Genomic DNA, 21,730 nt, shown 5'->3' with positions numbered 1-21,730 from the left:
TAAGAAATTTTCAAAAACACAACTAAATTTTTAGCGATAATTGAAACCATATCTAAGTTTTGGAAATTTTTAAGAACACGCTTAAAGTTTTCATGGTTAACTAGAAGAATAAAAAATATGCTGAAATTATCATTTTACCATCACAAGTGATTTAAAAAAAAAAACTCTTTTGCGCTTATAAACAAACCAGCATTTTCAAAATTGAAAGTCCCCAAAAATTTGGTTGCTCATGAATTAGACCAAAAAGTTTGGTGCATATATGAAAATTTCACTAAAAATCTTTATATAGGATTAACCCCTAACATATCCAAACCCAAGCCGATGATGTGGTCAAGTTGGTCAAGGTTAGATGCACATAAATAAATATGTCCCATACTAGGCCTGATCCATATTGTCAATATCTAAACGAAATTTGTCTAAGACTTGGGTGTGCTTTTGACAATATCCAAAACTTAAGTATCTTTTTTTTATTGGCAAACATTATGTTTTTTAAATAATTTTTTTAAAAGTTTGGTGCTTCTTTGAGAACACATGCTTAAGGGCAAAATGTGTGTAAAGTAAATCAGTAATTTTACCCAAATAACTCAGCTTGGGTTAATGATAACCCAAGTTAAATGGCCGGAAATGTGTTTCTGGTTAATAGAGCATAAACTTAGGTATGTTTTTAATAATATCCAAAACTTAGGTGTGTTTTTGAAAATATCCTTTGTTTTATTTGTTTAATAAGGGTCAGCCTAGCCCAACTTGTTAATAAAACAAATTTATTAATTTCTTAACCATAATTTCAATCAAAATTTGCTTAGGCCACTTTTGAAAGTGAGAAAGATGTAGTAAAAATGACATGAGATGGAATTTTTTTACCCTTCCAAATGAGAGACTTTTCTCCAAAAGAGTTTTTCTAAAAAGTACATTTTTTTATAGAAAACATTCTTTCAGGAGAGGAGGTAGAGGTCTACCAAGAGAAAATGGTTTGTAACGCCCTGAAAATTTAGAGACTTAAAATTCTCATAATTTTTTTTATTAAAACACAACGAAAGTTATTTTTAAAATAGAAAATCTACTATGATCTTCGGGTCTATCATAAGTTGAAAATCAAACTACAATAATCATTTCAAAAAATTTCATTCTATTGAATAAATATCAGAGTTTATACAAGCCAAAAACACAAAAACTCAGAGACAATTCAAATGAACCTAATCTATACCAAAATTTTAGTCGATTCATCATGTAATGTAGTATTTGTTTGCTGATTTATATGAACCTAAAAAAATTTAATAAAAACAAATAAGACAATTTAATGTCAAAGTGTGTACTAGTAGACCTCTATCGGGTCTATACAGAATTATAAAAATATATCACACCTCTCAAACGTGACATATATGTCACACATCTCAATATGTAATGTTTCACAATATATATAAGACGCATCTGCTTTATGTGTTTTTCAACAATCACAATTGAATTATGCATATAATAACAACCTCTTTAACTAAACTAAATTTAATTACTTACAATTAATTGAATAATCATAAGAAATTGCTTGTATCTCACAATCCTTTATGAGTTATGTATATAACCAAAATAATTTATTCTAAATAATCAATAAAAAATTATTTATATAATCAAATTAAATAATTAATTATGTATCTACATGCCTATCCTAAATGCATGAATCATATTATTATCTTTCAAATTAAGTTGTTTTTGCATTAAATATCATGCTATCAAACATTTCATTGAATTAAGTGACTATCCTGATTCAACACTCGAGTCACCACTATCTAGGTACATTGTGAGCATTCATACCTCCAGGGGGTGTTCATTCACGCATTTTTTTTACATTTTACCCCTTGATAGTAGAGACACTATCACCAGAGTTAGGAAACCTTCGTCTACGTGGTTGGACTACCAACTGCTTTCAGTTGGGCCCAAAAATCTTCCTGATCCACCGTGGTTAAATAAAATGATCAATTGTTCTTAAGATTTCTTGAATATTGAATTTTCATCCTCAAAGGGATCTTGAATCTTGAATTTTTATCCTCACAGAAAAATTTTGTCTAGGCTACCTGGTGTTGCAAATTACTTTTCATAGAGACTACTAAAAATTCTATGGGATTGGTGTTGACTCTGGTTCATATTTTATCGACTTGCTCGTCCACAATTTTTCAATGTGACAAGCTCCAAAATTATTAATGCAACTTTTCTTATCACTCTGAAAACATTTTCTCATTGCATGTCATTTTTACAATAAATGTAACATGCCCAAAAATTTACAATAAGTTGCACTTTTGGGGTCAATACCTATAATTTTTTTTTATGCTATGCAATATGCATTTTTAAAAATAACCATGCTTGTAATACAAATAGCATGAATTTATAATTTATAAAATCTGTGAATTTTTGACATTTATCGAAATGAATAAAAGTGATTTTTTTCTTTATATTAGATATTTTATTAAATGAAAATTGAAGCAAAGGAAAAACTTGCAAGATAAATTTGATTGAAATTAAAGTTATAATGATTTTAACTTAAGTATTGCATTTCAAAAAAAAATGGATCTTTATGGTAAATGGAAATTTAATCCAATTGGATCTTGGATCCAAATAAAGTAATATGGATCTAGTATACAGATTTGGATATGATAATTGGATTTGGATCTCTGATAGATCTGGAATCTAGCTGGATATTGGAGTTGGGTTCTTAGTGATCCAAATAGGATCTGAGATTTATTAGGAAACAAGATTTGATTTGAAAAATAATAAAATAATAATAATGAATATTTCTTTTATGAGTAAGAGGATGGGTAACACGCCCCTAGTGGAACCCACCTAACACAAAAGGGAAAAGTCGACCCCCCTTTTCTTTTGCTTTGACAGGTGAGAAAGAAAATATAGAAAAAAAATCAACAACAAGAAAAGGGAAAGTATTCAAGGAGCATTAAAAGGGGATTTTCAAATTAAGGTATAGAAGAGAACAAATTTTGGTAAGAGGAAAGAAACCACACTTTTTTTTTGAGGAAGACTCATATTGAAAAAAAAAAGACAAAAGGAAATCAAATCCACTATGTATGGTATGGGGTTGCTTTATTCCCCTCCCCACATTCACACGTTTTTGGTGAAGCACAACTAAGTGTAATAGATGCCATGTAAGCATGGCTGGAGAAAATAAGGTAGGTTGAAAAGAAAAGAAAAAAGGTAAGTTTTAAAAAAATAAGAAAAGAGAGCCCAACCCTCTCACACGCCTATAGGGGTTTCTTAACAATTTAGGCAAGTAATGATGGAAGTTTCAAAAAATTTCCAAGTTGCAAATGATTTCCACCTTATATGTGAAGACCCATTATGCACCTATCCTCTCTCTCAAACTCTCATCTCTCTCATCTTTCCCATGCTCTCTCTTCTCTTCCTCCTCATTCCTCCCTTCTCATCCACACACCTTGGAGGTGTTGGATAATGAGCAGGGTCTCTGGATTTTCCCTTATCCTGAATGGGAAAATGAATAAAATTTAAGGAAATTTAATGAAGGAAAATTGATATAAATCTAGAAAAATCAACAAAGATTGACAAAACTTGTATTTACAAAAGAATCCTCATAGGTAGCGTTATTGCTCCTACGAAAGGTTTCAGGATTATCCCTTATCCTGAATGGAAATACCTCGGACAACGAGGGTCAGGTTTATCCCTTAACCTGAAAGGGCATATAAAAGAATTGAATTTTGGGGGGAATTTAAAAGAGAAATTGATGAACATTTACAAAATCGAAAAGAATTTGAAAAATTTGTCTTTACAAAAGAATATCTCCCTCTGCCATTCGCTTGATGCGAAGTGGAGGGGGCTGCATGGGTGAGGATAAGCCTCACCCCTCCCACGGATTGTGGGGGGTGAGGTTATCCTCACCCCCTTTAGTCTACCAAAGATGGGGAACCATCTCTTTTTTCTTTTTCTTTTTTTAAAAAGAGGTTATCCCCTCTGATGAAGACGCCGAAGGGGGGTTTACATGAAAACAACCTATAACAATTGAAAACCACCCGGTTTTCCTAACCAACCTTACCGCCTATTGCTCAAGTGGTCCCCCTGCAAGACGCTCCCATTCACTACATATGGACGTCTGAAGTGGCATGGCAGTTACACTGCCCTGCTGGCTACCATGTCACTTGTTCAGGGGACTTGGTCGGTCGGGGTCACACTCGGACTGAACCGGGTCGGTCTACCGAAATAGATATTAAAAAAAAAGAGTTGATTCGGCCTGGGTGCGACCCAGACCGAAACTGACCCAGATAAAAAAAAATTAAACCGGTTCAGGTTGAGTCGGTTCAGACTAAACTGGGTTCAGATCTGGTCAGTTCAGATCAAACCAGTATGAACCAAATCAGTTATAGCTGAACCATTTCAAGTTGAGTCGGTTCAGTTCAAACTGATTTGGATTAACCCAGGTCTGACTGAACTGGTTCGGTCTAACTGGGTCTCGATTTTCAGACCAATTCTGGATCCAGTTAACCTGAATAGATCTAATTAGAACAAGATCCAAAAAGATCTAAGTCTGGATCCAGACTGACTGTTCTAGATCCAGAACAAAGCTGGATCTGGTTTGGATCAGTTCTGGATCTAGATCAGAAATGAGTCTGGATCCACTTAGACAGTTCTGGATCCAGATGAGTTATGAATCTAGATTTAGTCGGATAGCTTTAGATACATATCATCATTGGACCTGAATTGGGTTGGGATCATTTTTTAATTTAAAGAATAAATAAAAAATAACCAAAATACCCTTAGGAACCCAAGGGTATTGTTACACAAGGAACAATTTGCAAAATAATTTTTTATTGTCATACAAGGAACCGTTCTTCTAGGAAGAGCTTCGACGAAAGCTCATTCTTCTTGTGCCCCCCCCCAATATTTTTTGTTAGGTCATCCCATCATCGATGACCCTTTTATAGGGAGAGTATGATGAACTCGCTTCTCTATGACAATTCATCAACCTTACCCAATCGGTCACCTTTCCATAGGAGAAGCCTAAAGTTAGGGAGTTTTAATGAAAACTTAATTTCTCTTCGAAAGTTTGTTTTGCGAAAACCTCCTCTTTAGAGAAGAGGGGAGTATTTTTTAATACCCGTTCAGATAAGGGTCAAGCATGAGTCTCTTCTTTGGGGAAAGGAAAGGAGAATTTAATCACGGATATGTCAATCGGATGTCAAGCGATTTCTTTTACCTAGGATTTCAAGAACATTTTATCAATTTGCTATAAAAAATAGTTGTTGATGTCAAAACTTTTATAGCATAAAGATTTACCTCAAATTACCTTCAGTATTCTTTTCAAAAGGATAAAACTTTTGCGAAGAAAGAAGAAAATTCAAGCTTTGTTTGTTGGTCAACTAAAAGAATGAAGAAAAATCCTTGATATGACTAGCAAGAAAAATTCAATGATGCTGAAAAGCCATAAGTGAATTGATATTGATCATAGCTATGACACATTTTTAAAGACCATTCTTCTAGTAATAAGACAGTAGATATATCTTGAGCGAAAAAGAATCTACTCAATTTTAATATCTCTCTAATCAATCATTCAAGTTATAATTAACTATCTGCAAAAGGGTTCTCTCAATCATCATCAAGTTGAAGATTGGTGAATGAGTTAGACCCCCGGGGCTAAAAGAGACTCGGATCATCTCCAAGTTGAAGGAGTATGTGACATGTCCTTCTAGGGAAAGTTCAAATCATCGCCAAGTTAAAGGTTGATGCAGTGAGCCTCCCGCCAATCCCTAAAAGATATTTGATCACTATTATCGTCAAGAGATTTTCAACCCAAGAGACAATATTATCAATTCAATTCTTGGGACCAAAGAAGACTCGGATCATCTTCAAGTTGAAGGAGCATCTGATGTGTCCTTCCAGAGAAGATCAGAACATTACCAAGTTGAAGGTTGATGTGATGAAATTCTTGCCAAATCCCAAGAGAGCTCATTTTTCATGTCTCAAAAGAGTACAAAAGATCATCAAAAGATTTCAATCAGAGAGACAATTCTATCAATGTAACTCCTGGGACCAAAGAAGACTCAGATCATCTCCAAGTTGAAGGAGTATGTGACATGCCATTTTAGAGAAAATCAGAACATAGCCGAGTTGATGGCTGATGTAATGAAATTTTTGCTAAAACCCAGGAAAGCTTAATTTTCATGACTTAAAGAGTGCAAAAAGATCATCATGGGTAAACCCCAAATATCAAATTATCAGATTTGCCAAGAATTATCTTTATTCATGTGAATTTTTTTTATCAATATCTTTTCATAAGTTGCTTTTATGAAACTGAGAACAAAATTCTTTTTTTTTATATCAAGAAAATGGATAGCTTCTCTGAAGAAACTCAACAGTAATAAATTTGAATTCGATTCTGAATTCTACGGAGTTAGCCTGTTTGGAGGTAACACTCTAGGTAGAAGAGGAAATATTTTTTACACAAATGTGCTCACATTTCAATTATTTGTGAATCAATTATAATTTTTATCATATTGGCAATCTTTTTAAGTTATCTCGACATGAAGTGAGAGCTTGATGTCCGTTTTGATATATTCTGGCGTTGTTGTTATCCCTCTTTAGGACTTGATAGCAGGAGTTTTCAAGATCCTTCTCTTCTTTTTAATTTGAGCGCCTTGGCTCTTAGATTCGCACACTTCCCTGTGTTCCCCCACTGTCTCGCCATAGACAGTTTATTTTTTTGTTTTTTGGTTCAAGGTTGAGCCACCATTTATAGTTTTTTAACAAAAGGTCATTTCAAAAGCTATTTAGTCCTAGGAATGAGACGCCTAAGATCAATCTCTTTTCAAAGCTTTAGGGAACCCCATTTTTTGTCTTTTGCAAACTCCTCTAGGATTTATTGTGCAAAATTCAAAGATTTCATTATGGTTTCTTCTCTCGAGGACTCCACTTAAGCCTTCTCATGTAGATAAGGGTCAAGCCTGAGCCTCATTTCGATGAGGTGAATTTTCTTCTCCATTTTTCATTCCATATCTACCACTATCACCCGAATAAATTCTTTTCATTCCCAGTCAGATTTTTCTAATTAGGGCATTTTTATATCCCAAATTTGGTGTATTTTTCTTTTCCAAAAAGCTCAGATTTCAATCGACTTAGTAGCAAAAAGAGACATCTATAAACACCTCATATTTTTTACCTTGGCTCATAAACCCTTTTCTCTCACCATTGAGACCCGCTCTCTAAATCCTTCAGAAAACCAGTTGGTTGACATCTGAGCCAGGGCTATTCATAGCCCGAATTTTGCCCCAAATTTAAAATATTTCAAAATTTAATCTCTATTTTGGATAAATTTCAATCATAAATTTTTGTCTTCGAATAGAAATGTTCAATTCTTTGTCTCCGCCAGGGGTCTGGGACTTCAAATCCCTCATCTAGGGTTTGCATTTTGCATATCAATTTATATCATTTCGCATCATTTCATGTCATTTCAACGCATTACATGTCATTCTCTAGATCCAACACTCTGGTTTTTCAAAATCTTACAATTCAGATTCGATGTTAAAACCTTTCTTTCAAAACCCAATTTAAATACCTGGGTTTTAGATCAATATTTTGCCATTTTTCAACCCTTGGGATCTTATATTCCTTATTTTCAAATATTTCCCTTAGAAAGTGATCTGGATTCATCTTAAAATCAATCTTTAATTGATCTCAATCCTCATATGAGACCCATCTAAGTGGTGTCACTTTTGGATCTCTTCTTTCATCCAAATTTCAAGCTTTTAGTTGATTTAGGACTATGTCTTTTCACCTTTTGAAAATTTTATTTTGGCTTTAAAGCAAAAGAAGCCTTATCCCTAGTCCATTTCCTTCATTTTGGCCAAAATATCAGAGTTTCAGTCAGACTAAGACTCTATCGCAGAGTTTCAGTCGGATCAGAACTCTATCTTTCGTTTCTATTTTTACCTGTTTTCAAGAAAATCTTTTATTTTGTCCAAAATTTTAGACTTTTAGTTGGACTAGGACTCTATTTCAGAGTTTCAGTCGGATTAGCATTCTACCTTTCATTTTTATTTTTACTCATTTTTTGAGAAAATCTTTCGAAAGAGATCAAAATTTTAGAGTTTTAGTCAGATTAGGACTCTGTTCCAGAGTTTTAGTTGGATTAGGACTCTAACCATGTTCATTTTTTGAGAAAGTATTTAAAAAACTTCATTTATCCTTCAAAAAATTAAATTTCAAAATTTTAGGACTCTACCCTAGAGTTTCAGTCGGTCCAAAACTCTACTATGATTTCATTTCTTTACTCTTATTTTACTTGTTTTTTGAAAACAGATCCAATTCTCAGAGTTTCAAAATTTTAGTACTCTATTCTAGAGTTTCAGTTGATTAGGACTTTAACCCTTATTTTGTCTTTTTGTTTATGTTTACTAAAGATCTTTCAAAAACCTCTTCATTTATCTTTCAAAACCTAAATTTTAGAGTTTCAAAATTTTAGGACTCTAGTCAAGAGTTTCAGTTGGTTCAAGACTCTAATTTTCTCGAATTTATTCTTTGCTTTTATTTTTCATCTATTTAAAAACTCTTTTTAATCTTTATTTTAACCTTTTCAAAAACTCAAATATGGGGCTGACACAATTGGTGCCACCTCTATGAGAGTTTCAATTCGTTTAGGACTCTAGTTGATTTATAACTTCAACTTTTATCTTTTATTTCAAACCCCTTTTGAAAACCATGTTTTTAATCCCGTTATTTTCAAACTTTAAAAATCATTTTTTGAAAACTCAAATGGGGACCATAGTAGGTGGCACCACATTTAAAAGAGTCTATGTTAGTTCAAGTTTAGTTAATGTCCTAATTGAATTAGAAGATCAAAAAGATCAAAATTGATTTTAGAACCTAACCTTTATTTTCACTTTTTAAAACCTCATTTTTAAAACTTATAATTAAAGCTTTAAAAACCAAATGTGGGCCCATAGTAGGTGACACCACATTTGGACTTGTTTTAGGCTAATTAGGATTCAATTAGGCTAATTAGCTAGTGTCTTGTTAGGTTAGAATTCCAAGAAAAACCACCCCCCTTAATTGAGTTAATTAGAAGAGTTTTGAGAAAATAAAATTCTCAAAAATTAAATCTAATGAAAACCTATAAATAGAGGCTATGAGGATCAACCTCCACATGCTTTTCTCACCCTCTCTCTCTCCAAAAACCATGTCTCTCTCTCCTCCTTCAAGCTCTCCTCCATTGTTGCAGCCCCAAGGTATGCTTTTATTCACTTTTTTATTAATTTTATTGCTTGTTTAAATAAAATAACCATTGTTGCCCCCCCCTTAGTGTTGGATCTTTGCTTTGTTTTCATTTAAGAACCATTAGCATGATTCAAGAACATGATCCAATGTTGTATTAATATGCTTTTCACATTTTTAATTCATTGAAATAGCTTATATTATTATTTTTTATGTTTATGCCAAATAAAAGATGAGATTTGATCCCTCTATAGATTGAATTCCTCTTTCAAAGGCTAAATCAAACTTTCAACCACGTATCCTTGATTTTTTTATTATTTCATCATATCCATGATTGTTTTAACTTATTCAAGCATCCAATCATGATTCATTATATGATTTCTATATTTTTTTTATGATTTTTCATGCCTAGATTAGGGTTATTCATGTGTTTTATCGGTAATATACGTACCTTGATTATGACCACACGAGAATAATGTTATTTCATGTATATTTTTCTGTTAATAAAATTTGATTTTTTTAGGGTTGAATCATATATTTGTCGGTGACTTTTCATGAAAAATTTGAATTATTTTGAGTTCTGTAACTCTGCTAAAAAAATCAGAAACCGATCTCTAATCCTTATACCGTTAAAATGCTATATGGAATTAGGGACGGTTTGTCAAGATGATATCTCCCTTATCGAATATCTGATCGACAATCCGTAAAAACAAGTAGGTTTTTTATGATGTCTAGTATATTTTGTGAAATTTTTAGATTTCTCTATGGCTGTTTGCTATTTTTTCTTTGTCATAAATCAGAATCTATTTCACAGTAACCATTATGCATTGTTTAAGCCTTAGCTTAACTTATGCAGATCGTATCTCCCTATCCGAAGATCATTTTTCTGATTCGTAAGATGTCATAGATTCAAAAGCATGTCTAGTTTTATCAATATGATTTTGGTAATTTTTCAACTCTGTTTGCTATTTTTATTTGAACCAAAATTAGAATTGCTTATTTTGGAACCGTTATACGTTTTTTACTCAAACTGAGTGTAGTCTGACCCTCTCAAATTATTATTTTCAAGTAGCGATTGAACACCACAAAGCAATTGCGGGCATTGCTGCGAGGGGGCACCATGAGACCATATAATTCTAGGTTGTCCTGTGGAACTCTGATGGAACATGTCTTTTCATTATTCATGATTTTATATGGCAATGTAATAAATTCAAGACAATGTTTTAACTAATTTGTCTAATGGTATGGAAGTTTTATTAATCACCTGTAACTCGCCTTATATATTTAACTAAAATTCTTGTAAGCAATTTCGCTGTGATTTAAAAAAAATCATAAATTCTTGAGTTAAATATTTTGGGGCGTTACATAATTGAAGTATATATTTACTTCATCACATATTTATGCATCACAATAACATTTACTTCATCACATATTTATGCATCACAATATGCATTTCAAATCATTTAAACATAAATAATTATAAAAAATGATGAAATATTTGTATCAACAAAATTCAATGCATCATATTATGCTTTTTCAATTATGAATGGATTTTAAAAGAATTACAGAGCACTAAATTAACATTCATGGCTTAATCATAATCTTGTGTGCATATGCTAATCTTAGCATACATATTATATATAAGTCTCATAAAATTACTTAATTAACTTAGGGTTTTGAACCTATAATCACTAAAAATAAGTGATAGATATTTTAAATTATGTTAGAAAAAATATTGTCAAAACCTCAAGGCTAACGATTTTATTTAGCATCCTTCACAGTATATCTGATTAAATTTTAAAAATTAAATAATAATTTAAATAAATTCATATGAATCATTCTAAGATTTCTTTTCCCCATTTTAAGATTTTCTGAAATATCATAAAGTACTTGCTCTATTTTAGATTGTAGTTTCAAAAATTATTTTAAAAATTTGGACAATACCTGTTCTATTTTTTAGCAATAATGTCTCTAATTTCACTAAAATTTAAACAGTATCTAGCCTATATACAGCCTATTTAATTTAAAAAATTCATAAATTATTTTAGAAATTTTGACAGAACCTTTCCTATTTTATTATGAAAAATCCAAAAATTGTTTTAAAATTTTTAACTGAACCTACCCTATTTTAGTATAAAAAATCCAAAAGTCGCTCTAAAATTTTTGGCAAAACCTTCCTTATATAGGAGTATAATTGGACATAAATTTTGACATAATTGGCCCATTTTGGTATATAAAAGAAATCCTAAGGGTTCAAGAGAAAGTTAGGAGGTTCTATAAGTCCATACGAAGGCCCAAATGAGTTCTATGGATACATACCTTGTTTTGAAAATTTAGATAGTGCTTTTGCGGGCTTTCTAAAAAACTCTGACAGTGAGCAGAGATTTTGAAAACACTTTCACAGTAGGATCACAAATTTTTCTTCAAAAAGACAGAGTTTCTGCTATCGAACCATAAACAAGGTACCCTAACTAGGCAAGTAGGGTTCTAAGGTTTCTAGCAAAATAAACTCAGAAAATAATAGTGTTTGAGTTCAAAAATTAGGAGAGAGAGAACTGGATTAGGCTAGAGAGAGGATTGTAGTGAGAGAAACATACCTCGGGAGTATTTATAGCCCCAAGGGGTATCGCCCGACTGGGTGTCACCTTCAGAAAAGGACATTTAAGGGAGGCCATCTTCAATTGGTTAGTTTGTGATATTTTTTTTATTTCGTTATACAATTTTAAAAAACAAACCAGATATTTTTCAATATTGCATTTAAGCACCTAAAATTTTTACCATTTTGCCTATGGTCAATTTAAATATTTATAAGTATACTCCTGAAATATGGACCCGGATAAATATTTAGATCCACTAAAAATACATATTTGGATAATATCAAGTTCCAGTTAGATAATATCCAAATCCGTTAAAGAATCCATTTTATTTTTTGATATGGGTTTGGATCAATATTCAGATCAGATAAAAGATTCAGATTCAAATATCATTTGGATCCAGCTTCTGGATTTTAGATCATGTTCATATCGGGTTCAAGATCTATAGGTTTGGTATAATGAATTTTTTTAATATTTAAAAATTACAATTATTACAGGTTCACTCCCCACCACCTATCTCACCACCACCACCACCACCACCAATACGTCAGTGGTGTCGCCCCCTCTCTTGCTCCTTGCGAGCACTACCACTGTGAAGATGGCGGATATTTGAACAGGCAGGTCAGATACTACCCTCCCTCTCTCTCTCTCTCTCCACATTACACACCTTTTGTGCAACATGTAGAGGATGAGGATCCCAGATGACATTGCAAAAACAACTTAAGCAAAATCTCCCTTCTGCTCCCTCGAATCCCATCTTTCCTACCCACCTCATTGGTCCTCTCTCTCTATCTCCTCATATATTATCTCTCTCTTCGCCATCCTTTTGTTTCTTTGGGTAAAGATTGTATGGAGAAGAGCTTCATTTTGTGGGTTCTTGTTTAGGCTGTCAAAGAAAAGAATGAAGGGTGGGAAGGAAGAGGGGAGAGGGGGAAATTTTGATGGCCCCCCTCAAGAGAGTCATCATAGTCCTCTCTCTCCCAATGACACATCGGACAAGGCCCCCCCCCAATGAACAAGATGGCTCTCTTGAGAAGCTCAGCATCCCCTCCCAATGATTTAGCTCGTTTGTCGGGTGATGCCTATCCCCCTTCATAGCAACAGCCGTGAGGGGGCGGGCATCGACCAAAAGACATGCCGCCAGTGGCGTTCTTGGTGGAGGGTGGAGGGGGCGGTGGCAGAGGACAGTGGTGAGTAAATAAAATTCATTTTATTTATCTCATTCTACACAAACAAAGTGAAAATTTTTAATTTTAGAAAAATTATCATATCAAAACTTCTTACAGGCAAATTTTATTTTTTTATGAGAATTTTTCTCACTTCCAAATATGCCCTTAGAGTCATTATATTCGAATTACTTAACAACCTAAATCAAGTTTCTTTTTACATATGATATGGGGATAAACTCCTTGGGATTTGAACTCTGCGTCCCCTCAGTTATGATAGTGCGCCCTAGCCATCCAACTATTTCATTAGATCCTAGCTTAAACCATAACTTAAATTTCTCAATTATTGCCACTTATCAAGAGCACACATTAGTAAAAACCTAATAATTTAATCACAAGCAGACTATATCATCTCAAGTTGAATGACATGGCTTGAGCAGTAACAAAGAAATATGTTCCAAAAAATTTGTTTTTTTGATTAGTATGGTTGTTAAAGTATTAGGGATTACACAAAACCTACCATGCTTCCTTTTTCTTGTTCTCTTTCTGTCTCACTTTTTTATTCCTTTTTTTTTGTAACCTCTATCATTCACAATATCAAAACTCCCTTAAATGTTTTTCTCTTCTTTTTCATTTGACATTTTATTTTAGGTTTCATATTGAAATTGCAAAGTCCACTCAAAGTAGGTTATTCTGTTTCTCACTCCATATCAGCCATACGTAAGAAAGGACTACAAAAAACAATAACCCTAAGGGCATGTATGCTTTGGTCGCAAGTGAGAATGAACAATCACAACTGAGAAAGTAGAAGCTATGATTATTGGTGATGCAGGGGCATAATAGAAGACCCAGGTCCATAAATGATCTATTTGGATTCATTTTTCATTTTTTTGGAACTTGGATCTATATGAGATCTATACTTAATTAAGAAGTTAGTTAAGATAGGGACGCATCTTAATTAGAGTTTATCACTTACGTATTTGTCTTGATTAGGAATTCTTTTCTATAAAAAGATGAGAAATCTATATGTTTAGAGCAGTTAAAGATTTTTTTATTTTTTAGTTATTTCAATATTTTGTTTTTTAGTTTTTCCTAAATATACAGTAGAGATAATCACAAGTTGGTAGTTTCTCATAAATTCGGCCATCACAATTTAAATCAATCTAGCATAGAAAGGTACTCTAGACCCAGAATTGTGAGACCATTGACTAGCAAATTGTTAAGTTTATTGTTGAACTTCACTGTTGCCTTTTCCTTAAACTATATAATGTCTTATTCACATCCTTAGAGCAAGCTTTTCAATGTGCACTAGATTTTGAAGCAAAACTGGAACCCACTCCAAACCCCCCTTTTGAGCCTAGCAAAAACGAGATCCAAGATAAATGCACTCTAAGTTTAAATCCAAATCCGATTGATCCAATCCCAAAAGAACCATTTCATGCATTAGCACTTATCCAGATCCAAATTTTACCAGTAGCCACCTCACCTAAACCAAATCTGTCCCAGAACCTGAGCTTGTTTGGGGGGCATCTAAAACAGTATATGGAGTGCATAATGATAGAGATCCAAGTTATCTCTTCATGGACTTCCTCACACCGGATCAAACTCAAACTAGATCTATTTGTTCTATTTGATCCATATCAACAAAAAGATGCAGTTGAAGACTATGGATGGTTCAAGAAGAATATTCTAGGTTTTCATATACATATTAGAGTAAATCTTGCTAGGTCCACAGAGTTTTTGAAGTATGAAAGATATCCAGTTATATATTTTGGGCTCATAACCCACAAGGTGGAAAAAAATTGGAAAAGGCACAAGCGAGATTCAGACTTGAGGGCAAGTCTTCTCCAACCTGAAGAGAATGATGTGGGAGCGCAGCAAAAGATCCGAGTCCATAAAGGAGATCTATTTTTTATTTTTTTAGATTGTATTTTGGATATTGGATTTTTATGAGATTTGTATCTAATTAGAAAGTTAGTTAAGATATAGACTCATCTTAATTAGAGTTTATCACTTACGTATTTGTTTTGATTATGAATTCTCTTTTATAAAAAGATGAAAAATCCATATGTTTAGAGGAGTTGAGGATGAGATAAATTTTAGTATTTTTTTTTATTTTAGTTATTTCAATTTCTTGTTAGTTTTTGGTTTTTCCGGCTTCTCCTAGATATATAGTAGAGATAATCATAAGTTTGAAATTTCTCATAAATTTGACCCTTTCGATTTACATCAGTTGGTCACAAGGTCAATTGCATGACCAACTTCCATAAGATTCAAGGCAAGAACAATTACAGCTAGCAGTTATAATTACAACTTGCACCTTTTCATGTTTCACTACTTGAGAAAATGTTGCGATTGTGATTTACAGTGGAAGGATCTTGAGAAATCCAAGAATCACATGGCATTGAGAAATTTTAGTAGTTAGAATTCTCGCTTAAGTATCTTTGTGTACCAACAGCTATAAGAAAACAAAATTTTAGACGATTATACATTCCAACGTACTACTCACATAACATGGCAATGGTTAATGTGTGTTATATGTACAAGGTTAACCATAGTTTTTGGTAAGTTAATTTGGATTCCTAAGAACTCATGTATTTTGATAACCAATGAAACAAAGTTTACAATATCGGAATTTGCATCTATCATTTTTCCAATTGGGGGGGGGGGGGGGGGCATGAAACTTAAACTTCACCCCTTCATTTTTTTACATAATTTTCTGTCCACAATGTTAAAAATTGATCATAGAAGTATATGAGGGTCTATTTTTGTAACTGCTTAATTGAAATTAGGTCTCTTTGTGTTGAAGCTATGCGTCGTCTAGACATTTTAGTGCTTGGTAAATGGCTAGGATAATGAAAATTGAGAAACCCCTTTTACTAAGAAAATGTCGCAAAGTCTTCATTTGCAATGCATAAAGAAATCCATTGTTAAAGAATCTGATGTTATCTAGGATGAACAAAGATGTGGTTGAACCACACAATTAATAGAGGATAAATATCTTCAAGAACTATCAACTTGAATTTTCATAGTTGCAGAACACATGCAATTATTAAACATTTTGGTTGATTTTTATAAAAGGTTTTGGGTTAAACATCAAATTTGCAACTTTGAATAGTTGTTGCAAAATTGATTTGTTTGTCATTGACATGGTCCTTTAACTTACAACACAGTAAACTATTTGTATTAATTTTAAGAAAGGCGGACACTTGGAACCTATTGGAGGAGTGCGGAACTTTTTTTTAGGGTAGTTATGTAATTTTACTTTAGATTCTTTGTTATATTCAACTATATTAGTAGACTCATTGTAAAATTCGTAGACTCTTCCTATCTATGGTAGGGGTGGCAAAACCTGACACGACCCCCAACCCGCCTCTTAGGCGGGTTCGGGTTGGGCTTAAGCCAACCCGTTTAATAAACGGGTCGACCCGCCTAACCCATTTATTAAACGGGTCGGGTTCGGGTTGGGGGTATGCCAACCCGCCAACCCGGCTGACCTGTTTAATAAACGGGTTAGTCGGGCGGGTCAACCCGTCAACCCAACCCATCAACCCGACCCGCGAACCTGAGAACCCGTTTACCCGACCCAACCCATTTATTAAATGGGTTGGCGGGTCGTGTCGGGTTACCCGTTTATTAAACGGGCCGGGTTCGTGTTTGCCACAGCCGACCCGTTTAATAAACGGGTCGGGTTCGGGTTGAGGTATGCTGACCCGCCAACCCGTAGGGTTGACCCACCAACCCCACACGATTGGTGCCACATCCTCTTGTATTGTGTATCCCATTCAAAGCCATGGACAGAGACAGTTTTCGTAGAACCATGTAAAATCATTGTTTTTGTGTGTGATTATTTTCTCTGTGCTTGTTTCTTAGATTCATTGGTAGGTAGAAGGGTCGTTTCCTAACACCTAAGATTATGCCTGTTTTATGAGAAATAAATGATCAAATATGAAATTAATTATCAAATAACAAGTATACTGGTGTAAAGTAGTCTTAGATTCTCATGCGTGAAAGATTCTCTTGAGGGCCCATTTTTTTTTAGGACACTTTCACGGGAGATTAGTGCCACCGTGCATGGGTGAAACAAACACCCAACATAAACCACCAAGTATTTCCAACAAGGTTGAGACACCGATAACAGAGCTATACAAACCTCTATGACTTCCTCTTAGCATAAATTGCATTCTCTTTGAATAAGAGGCAGGATTTAAAACAAAAAAATGGCAAACATAAGTACATAACAACCAAGCCCAATGAAGTGAATGAACAGATGATCTGTTAAAAATTCTACCCAACATAAAAGATTCAAAGTTCAAGTGAAATGAACTTGAAGTATCACCCTCTTACGAATTCCATGTATATGCCTCTCTTTTTATTTCTAACCAACCCCCCAATGTTTGGTAAGTTTAGATAACTAGATTCGGCATCAAATTGCCTTCAGTTACTTTGTTATGGGCCAACATGTGCAGAACATTTAATTTATAAAGCTACAGTAACGGGAAAATTTAGAGTTCCCTAGGCCCATTTCAGTGCAAAGAAATTAAAAAACCATTTGAAGGTTCCATGAAGTATAAAGTACATGACCATGTATCAATCACGGCGTTGGGTGTAGTCTAGCTAGTAGACCATAATAGAAATCTCCCTAGCTCTTCCACCCCCAATCCCAATGTACTGGTCATGGAATCTTTTTCGTACATTTGTATAATCATATACGTTACAGGAAAATAAAATAGTGAAGCCATATCACATCCACTGTTTTCCATGGCTAGGCTAGAGAGTCAAATACATAGGTTTAGGTTTTCTTCCCAAGAATAATTACAATTAGGCACTGAATTACTTGTTCTCATTCATTTATTATTTCGTCAACGGGCATGCGTTTTCAAACATAATGCAGAGTTGCAAAGCAAGCAAAAAGGTTGCTTGTAAGAGGAGAAAATGAGAAAAATCAAACGTTCATTAATGACACCCTCAAGCGTCAAACAGGAACCAGCACAAGTCACATGCAGAAGAGACCATATTCAACAAAACTGGGAAAGTACTCCCAATGTGGGAGATCAGTAATAATAAAATCACAAGAAAATATATCCGGCCGTTCAAAATTAAGGACAAAACAAATGGACCAGAGAAGCAACAAGATATGACCAAGATAAGATAGCAAAACAAGCAAACATGATTAAGTGGGTTCACGAAAACCCTCTGGTTGTATGCAATTGAACGCACAACTGGGATAAAAATGATAACAATTTAGAAAATAGCAAGAATCGGAAAGTGAGAAAACGTGAAGCCAATGGGGGCATTCCAAACATTCTTGTGGTTGGGAAACTCTCCAAAGCAAAAAATGAGTTTGCGCTCTTGAAACCTAGTTACATTACCCAAACGCTTTGGAGGACTTGGCATTCGAGAAAGTGAGCCGATGGAACAAGGCTCTTATTATGAAATGGTTGTGGTTACTCATCTCAATCGACAAGCCTTGGACTAATATTTTCAAAGCAAAGTACTCGCTACATTTATGCTCATCCGAATGGGAGGGTGGGTCCAAATAGTCTAATGGGTTCGGGATTTGGAAAGGTTGGATCAAGTGCCTTTTCGATTTTGTTGAGGCAATACACATTGGCTTGGGTGATGGTTCACGTATTAAATTTTGAAAAGACACATGGTTAAAGGAGGGATGTTTGCCTGAGCTTTTTCCGTCTCTTTACTATGACCCATAACAAAGAAGCTTCCGTGCGTTCTTTTTGGACCCCAAACTTTGGATGAAAAATTCTTTTAAGGAGAAACCCACCATCAATTGTGGCTGAGAAATGGATAGAACTTATGCAATTGATTGCGCCTCTCCACCCAAATCCGAGTCTTGATAATCCTATATGGAACCACACCTCAAATGTGCTCTTCTCAATTGACTCATGTTATGGAATGCTTGGCCCCTACCTTGTTCAATGGCTGCCCGATAAGACTCTTTGGAACAAAGCTTTTCCAATTTGAAGGTCCATCACAGCTTGGTTGATTCTCCACGATAAGCTACTCACTTATGATGTTCTCAAAAAAAGAGGTTTCAGCTTGCCTAGCCAATGTTCGTTTTGCAGAATGCATAAAGAATCGTCTTTCCATATTTTTTGGTCATGTTCTCTCACCAAAGAGTGCTTTGCAAGGATTTGGCAATGTACTGCAACTAATTGGAATATGCCAAGCGACCTTCGGATTGTTATTATTGCACCCCACATGTATCGATTTGATGCCAAGCTCTTGTTCATATGGTGTTGTTTCGTGCTAATCTTATGCCGATGTGTGTGGCTCCATCGATAGCATTTGCATACTTATTGAAGCGGTCAAGCGTGAGCTGCTTCTACGTCTTTCCTTCAAGGGAATTGATGTACCTGATTTTGTGACGATCTCTATCTCTGATTTGGGTGACAACTCGTCACCTTTCTTTTGTACCAAGTTGTATATTTTATCATATCAATCTGAATATTTTCCCTTCAAAACAGAAAAAACGTGACCCATCCACACAATGGAGTGGACTCCCAAACCGGATGCGCACACTCATTTCATCAAATACCATGTTTTTTTTTTCACAGAAAAGAAGTGAAAAGAAAATTTGAAAGAAAGTGAATCATCAAATACCATGTTACTGTTTGGAGAACTATTAACATGACAGTCTAGGTCGACAACCCAATCTAGGGTACATTATACAGAAAATGATCATGCCATAGCATCTAAAACAATAGCAGAGACACACTGAAAATACCATTGCAACCAACAAGAAAGACAACGGCGTACACAATTCCCTGTTACATATTGAACATTACCGGCGTTGCACATTGACAGTAGCCTAGTTAAAACTGTCACCTTTTTGAAGAGACAAACCCCCGATTATTACTCACCCACTAAACCTAATGTGAGCAACCCTGCACCCCACACCCACAAAATTTTCAAGGCGAGCTGCCAAGCTAACGTGCAGCTGAAACAGTGCGTGCGTACGTGAGGTTGGATGGCCATAATGAAGCGTACGTAACATCGAGAACACCACTGAAAGAAATCATGCGCTCGTACGCAATCATCGTGACGAGAGGGAAGAAAAGGGTACACACAAAGCACAACTCAGGAAGGAAGAGGGGGACTAGAATGTTAGGAGTAGGACTAATAAGAGCTTAGTCTGCTAGGCAATCCATCAAGATGTGACTTCCCATTACCGATAAGACAGTTTTTTTTTTTCTGCAAAGAAAGAAATTTCCGGTTCGTGCAACCGGGGACCGGTACAACACAACAGTCCCTTTTGCCCTTCACTAGCTACTACTACCCTACCTATCTTTTCTCTCTATTTCTTCAATTTTTCTGATTAAAAAGGTTAGATGGTTTGAAACTTTGAGCACCCCGTTAGGAGAAGATGAAAAACATGATATATGTAGACTAATTAAGGATGAAGAGATGGCCTAAAGAAGGAAGATTGGTGTTTCTTAATTGGAGAGGGCTTTGGCGGAGGAACTCATCGGTGGTGCTTTGGATCTGTGCCTATTCAGGAGTTCTCTAGCGAGTGCTTGAAGCTCACCACCGGCAGCTTGCTCCGATTGATTCCGGCGAGCGATTTCGGCTTGCTGCTGCTGTTGGTGGTGGTGCAGCTGCTGAGTCTGAGACCATGCAGGGTCGAAGAAGTTGGACAGATCCAGGTTGGCGATGTTTGAAGTGGTTGGGAGGTCCGGAACTAAAGGTGGCTGCAGAGGTGGGAGAGGGACCTGATGCGTGAGCTCTAGGGTTGAGAGATGCGCTTGCATGTATGCCAATTCCGCTTGTAGGTTCACAACCTGTTGATTTTTTTTTTTACCAACAAATCCCTTTATTGTAATATGCATTCATGAACTAGCTCCACATGCAAACAGAAACTAGTATATATGATAAACAAGCATTGGATTTGTGATCTGAATCTGAAGAAAGGAAAGAGGAGGAAGGAAGGAAATATAGGAGGTAATTACCTGCTGTTGGAGGGCGAAGATGTGCGCGACGCAGCCATAGACAGGGTCGCGGAGGCGGGCTTGGGCCTCGTAGCAGATGGTGACCACGGCGTCGATGCGCTTGTGGGCGGGGATGTGGAGGAGGAGCTTGGACACGTTGCTGGCACCGAATACTTTGTGGACGGCCGCGAAGTGGGCGGCGCCTTGCTCCGAGTCGAAGTATGGCGCGAATACGCACGCGCTCACGCACTTCCTCCTCAAAAACTTGCAGGCTCCGCACGGCCCCCCTCCCCCTCCTCCATTACCCCCACTCATTCTGCAAACAAAGGGAAAAACGAACCACAGATTAACCCTCTCTCTCTCTCTGTCTGTCTCTGTGGGGTGGAAGAGATCACCCTTTGTATAAAAAAGGTTTTTGTAGAAAGGGACTCTCTCTCTCTCTAGATCTCTCAATGTGCCTTGTGCGTGGGACTTCTGTTTTTCTTTTATATATATTATATATATATATATATATTTTAAGAAAAATTTCTTTTTATTGCAAAATTTACGGCTTTCAATCTTTAAAGCCACGCCAAACCACCACCACTACCACGTCTTTAACTAGCTTGCGTGAAGCAAGCATGCGAGTAGCAGCTCCCCTTCTCTCATAGCAACTCCCAACCGCCGCCTCTGCATGCCTGCGTGCGACTCTCCCACGCGGGTTCGCTCGTGCGGGCCAGCTGTATATTGGATGTGGGACGCGGTGTTCGTTCGCTACGAGCTGTGAGTCCCCAAGAGACGATGGCTCGCTCGACGCGCTATCGCTGTT

The 21,730-nt window shown here is 35.5% G+C and overlaps 1 protein-coding gene across 1 annotated transcript; it reads right to left on the bottom strand.

Annotated features, from left to right (window-relative positions):
* Window positions 1–20,250: 20,250 nt before the first annotated feature.
* LOC149836355 (LOB domain-containing protein 30-like) lies at window positions 20,251–21,237 on the bottom strand. Its single transcript, XM_090009759.1, has 2 exons — window positions 20,944–21,237; window positions 20,251–20,775 (listed from the first exon to the last, which is right to left on the bottom strand). The coding sequence occupies exons 1-2, from the start codon at window positions 21,235–21,237 to the stop codon at window positions 20,431–20,433; spliced, it is 639 nt and encodes a 212-aa protein (XP_089865885.1). The 3' UTR covers window positions 20,251–20,430.
* Between the last annotated feature and the right edge of the window lie 493 nt (window positions 21,238–21,730).

The sequence above is a fragment of the Nuphar pumila genome, chromosome 6, assembly GCF_984573655.1.
Source record: "Nuphar pumila chromosome 6, dmNupPumi1.hap1.1, whole genome shotgun sequence".
Lineage (NCBI taxonomy): Eukaryota > Viridiplantae > Streptophyta > Magnoliopsida > Nymphaeales > Nymphaeaceae > Nuphar > Nuphar pumila.
Note: the sequence above shows the minus strand (reverse complement) of the source record. Positions and strands in the feature narration are given on the sequence as shown.

Excerpts from the sequence above, each read along its gene's own strand:
- LOC149836355 (XM_090009759.1), bottom strand. The coding sequence starts at position 21,237 with ATGAGTGGGGGTAATGGAGGAGGGGGAGGGGGGCCGTGCGGAGCCTGC. Across the intron at positions 20,776-20,943 it reads TCTTCGCCCTCCAACAGCAG|GTTGTGAACCTACAAGCGGA; the intron begins GTAATTACCTCC and ends AAAAATCAACAG.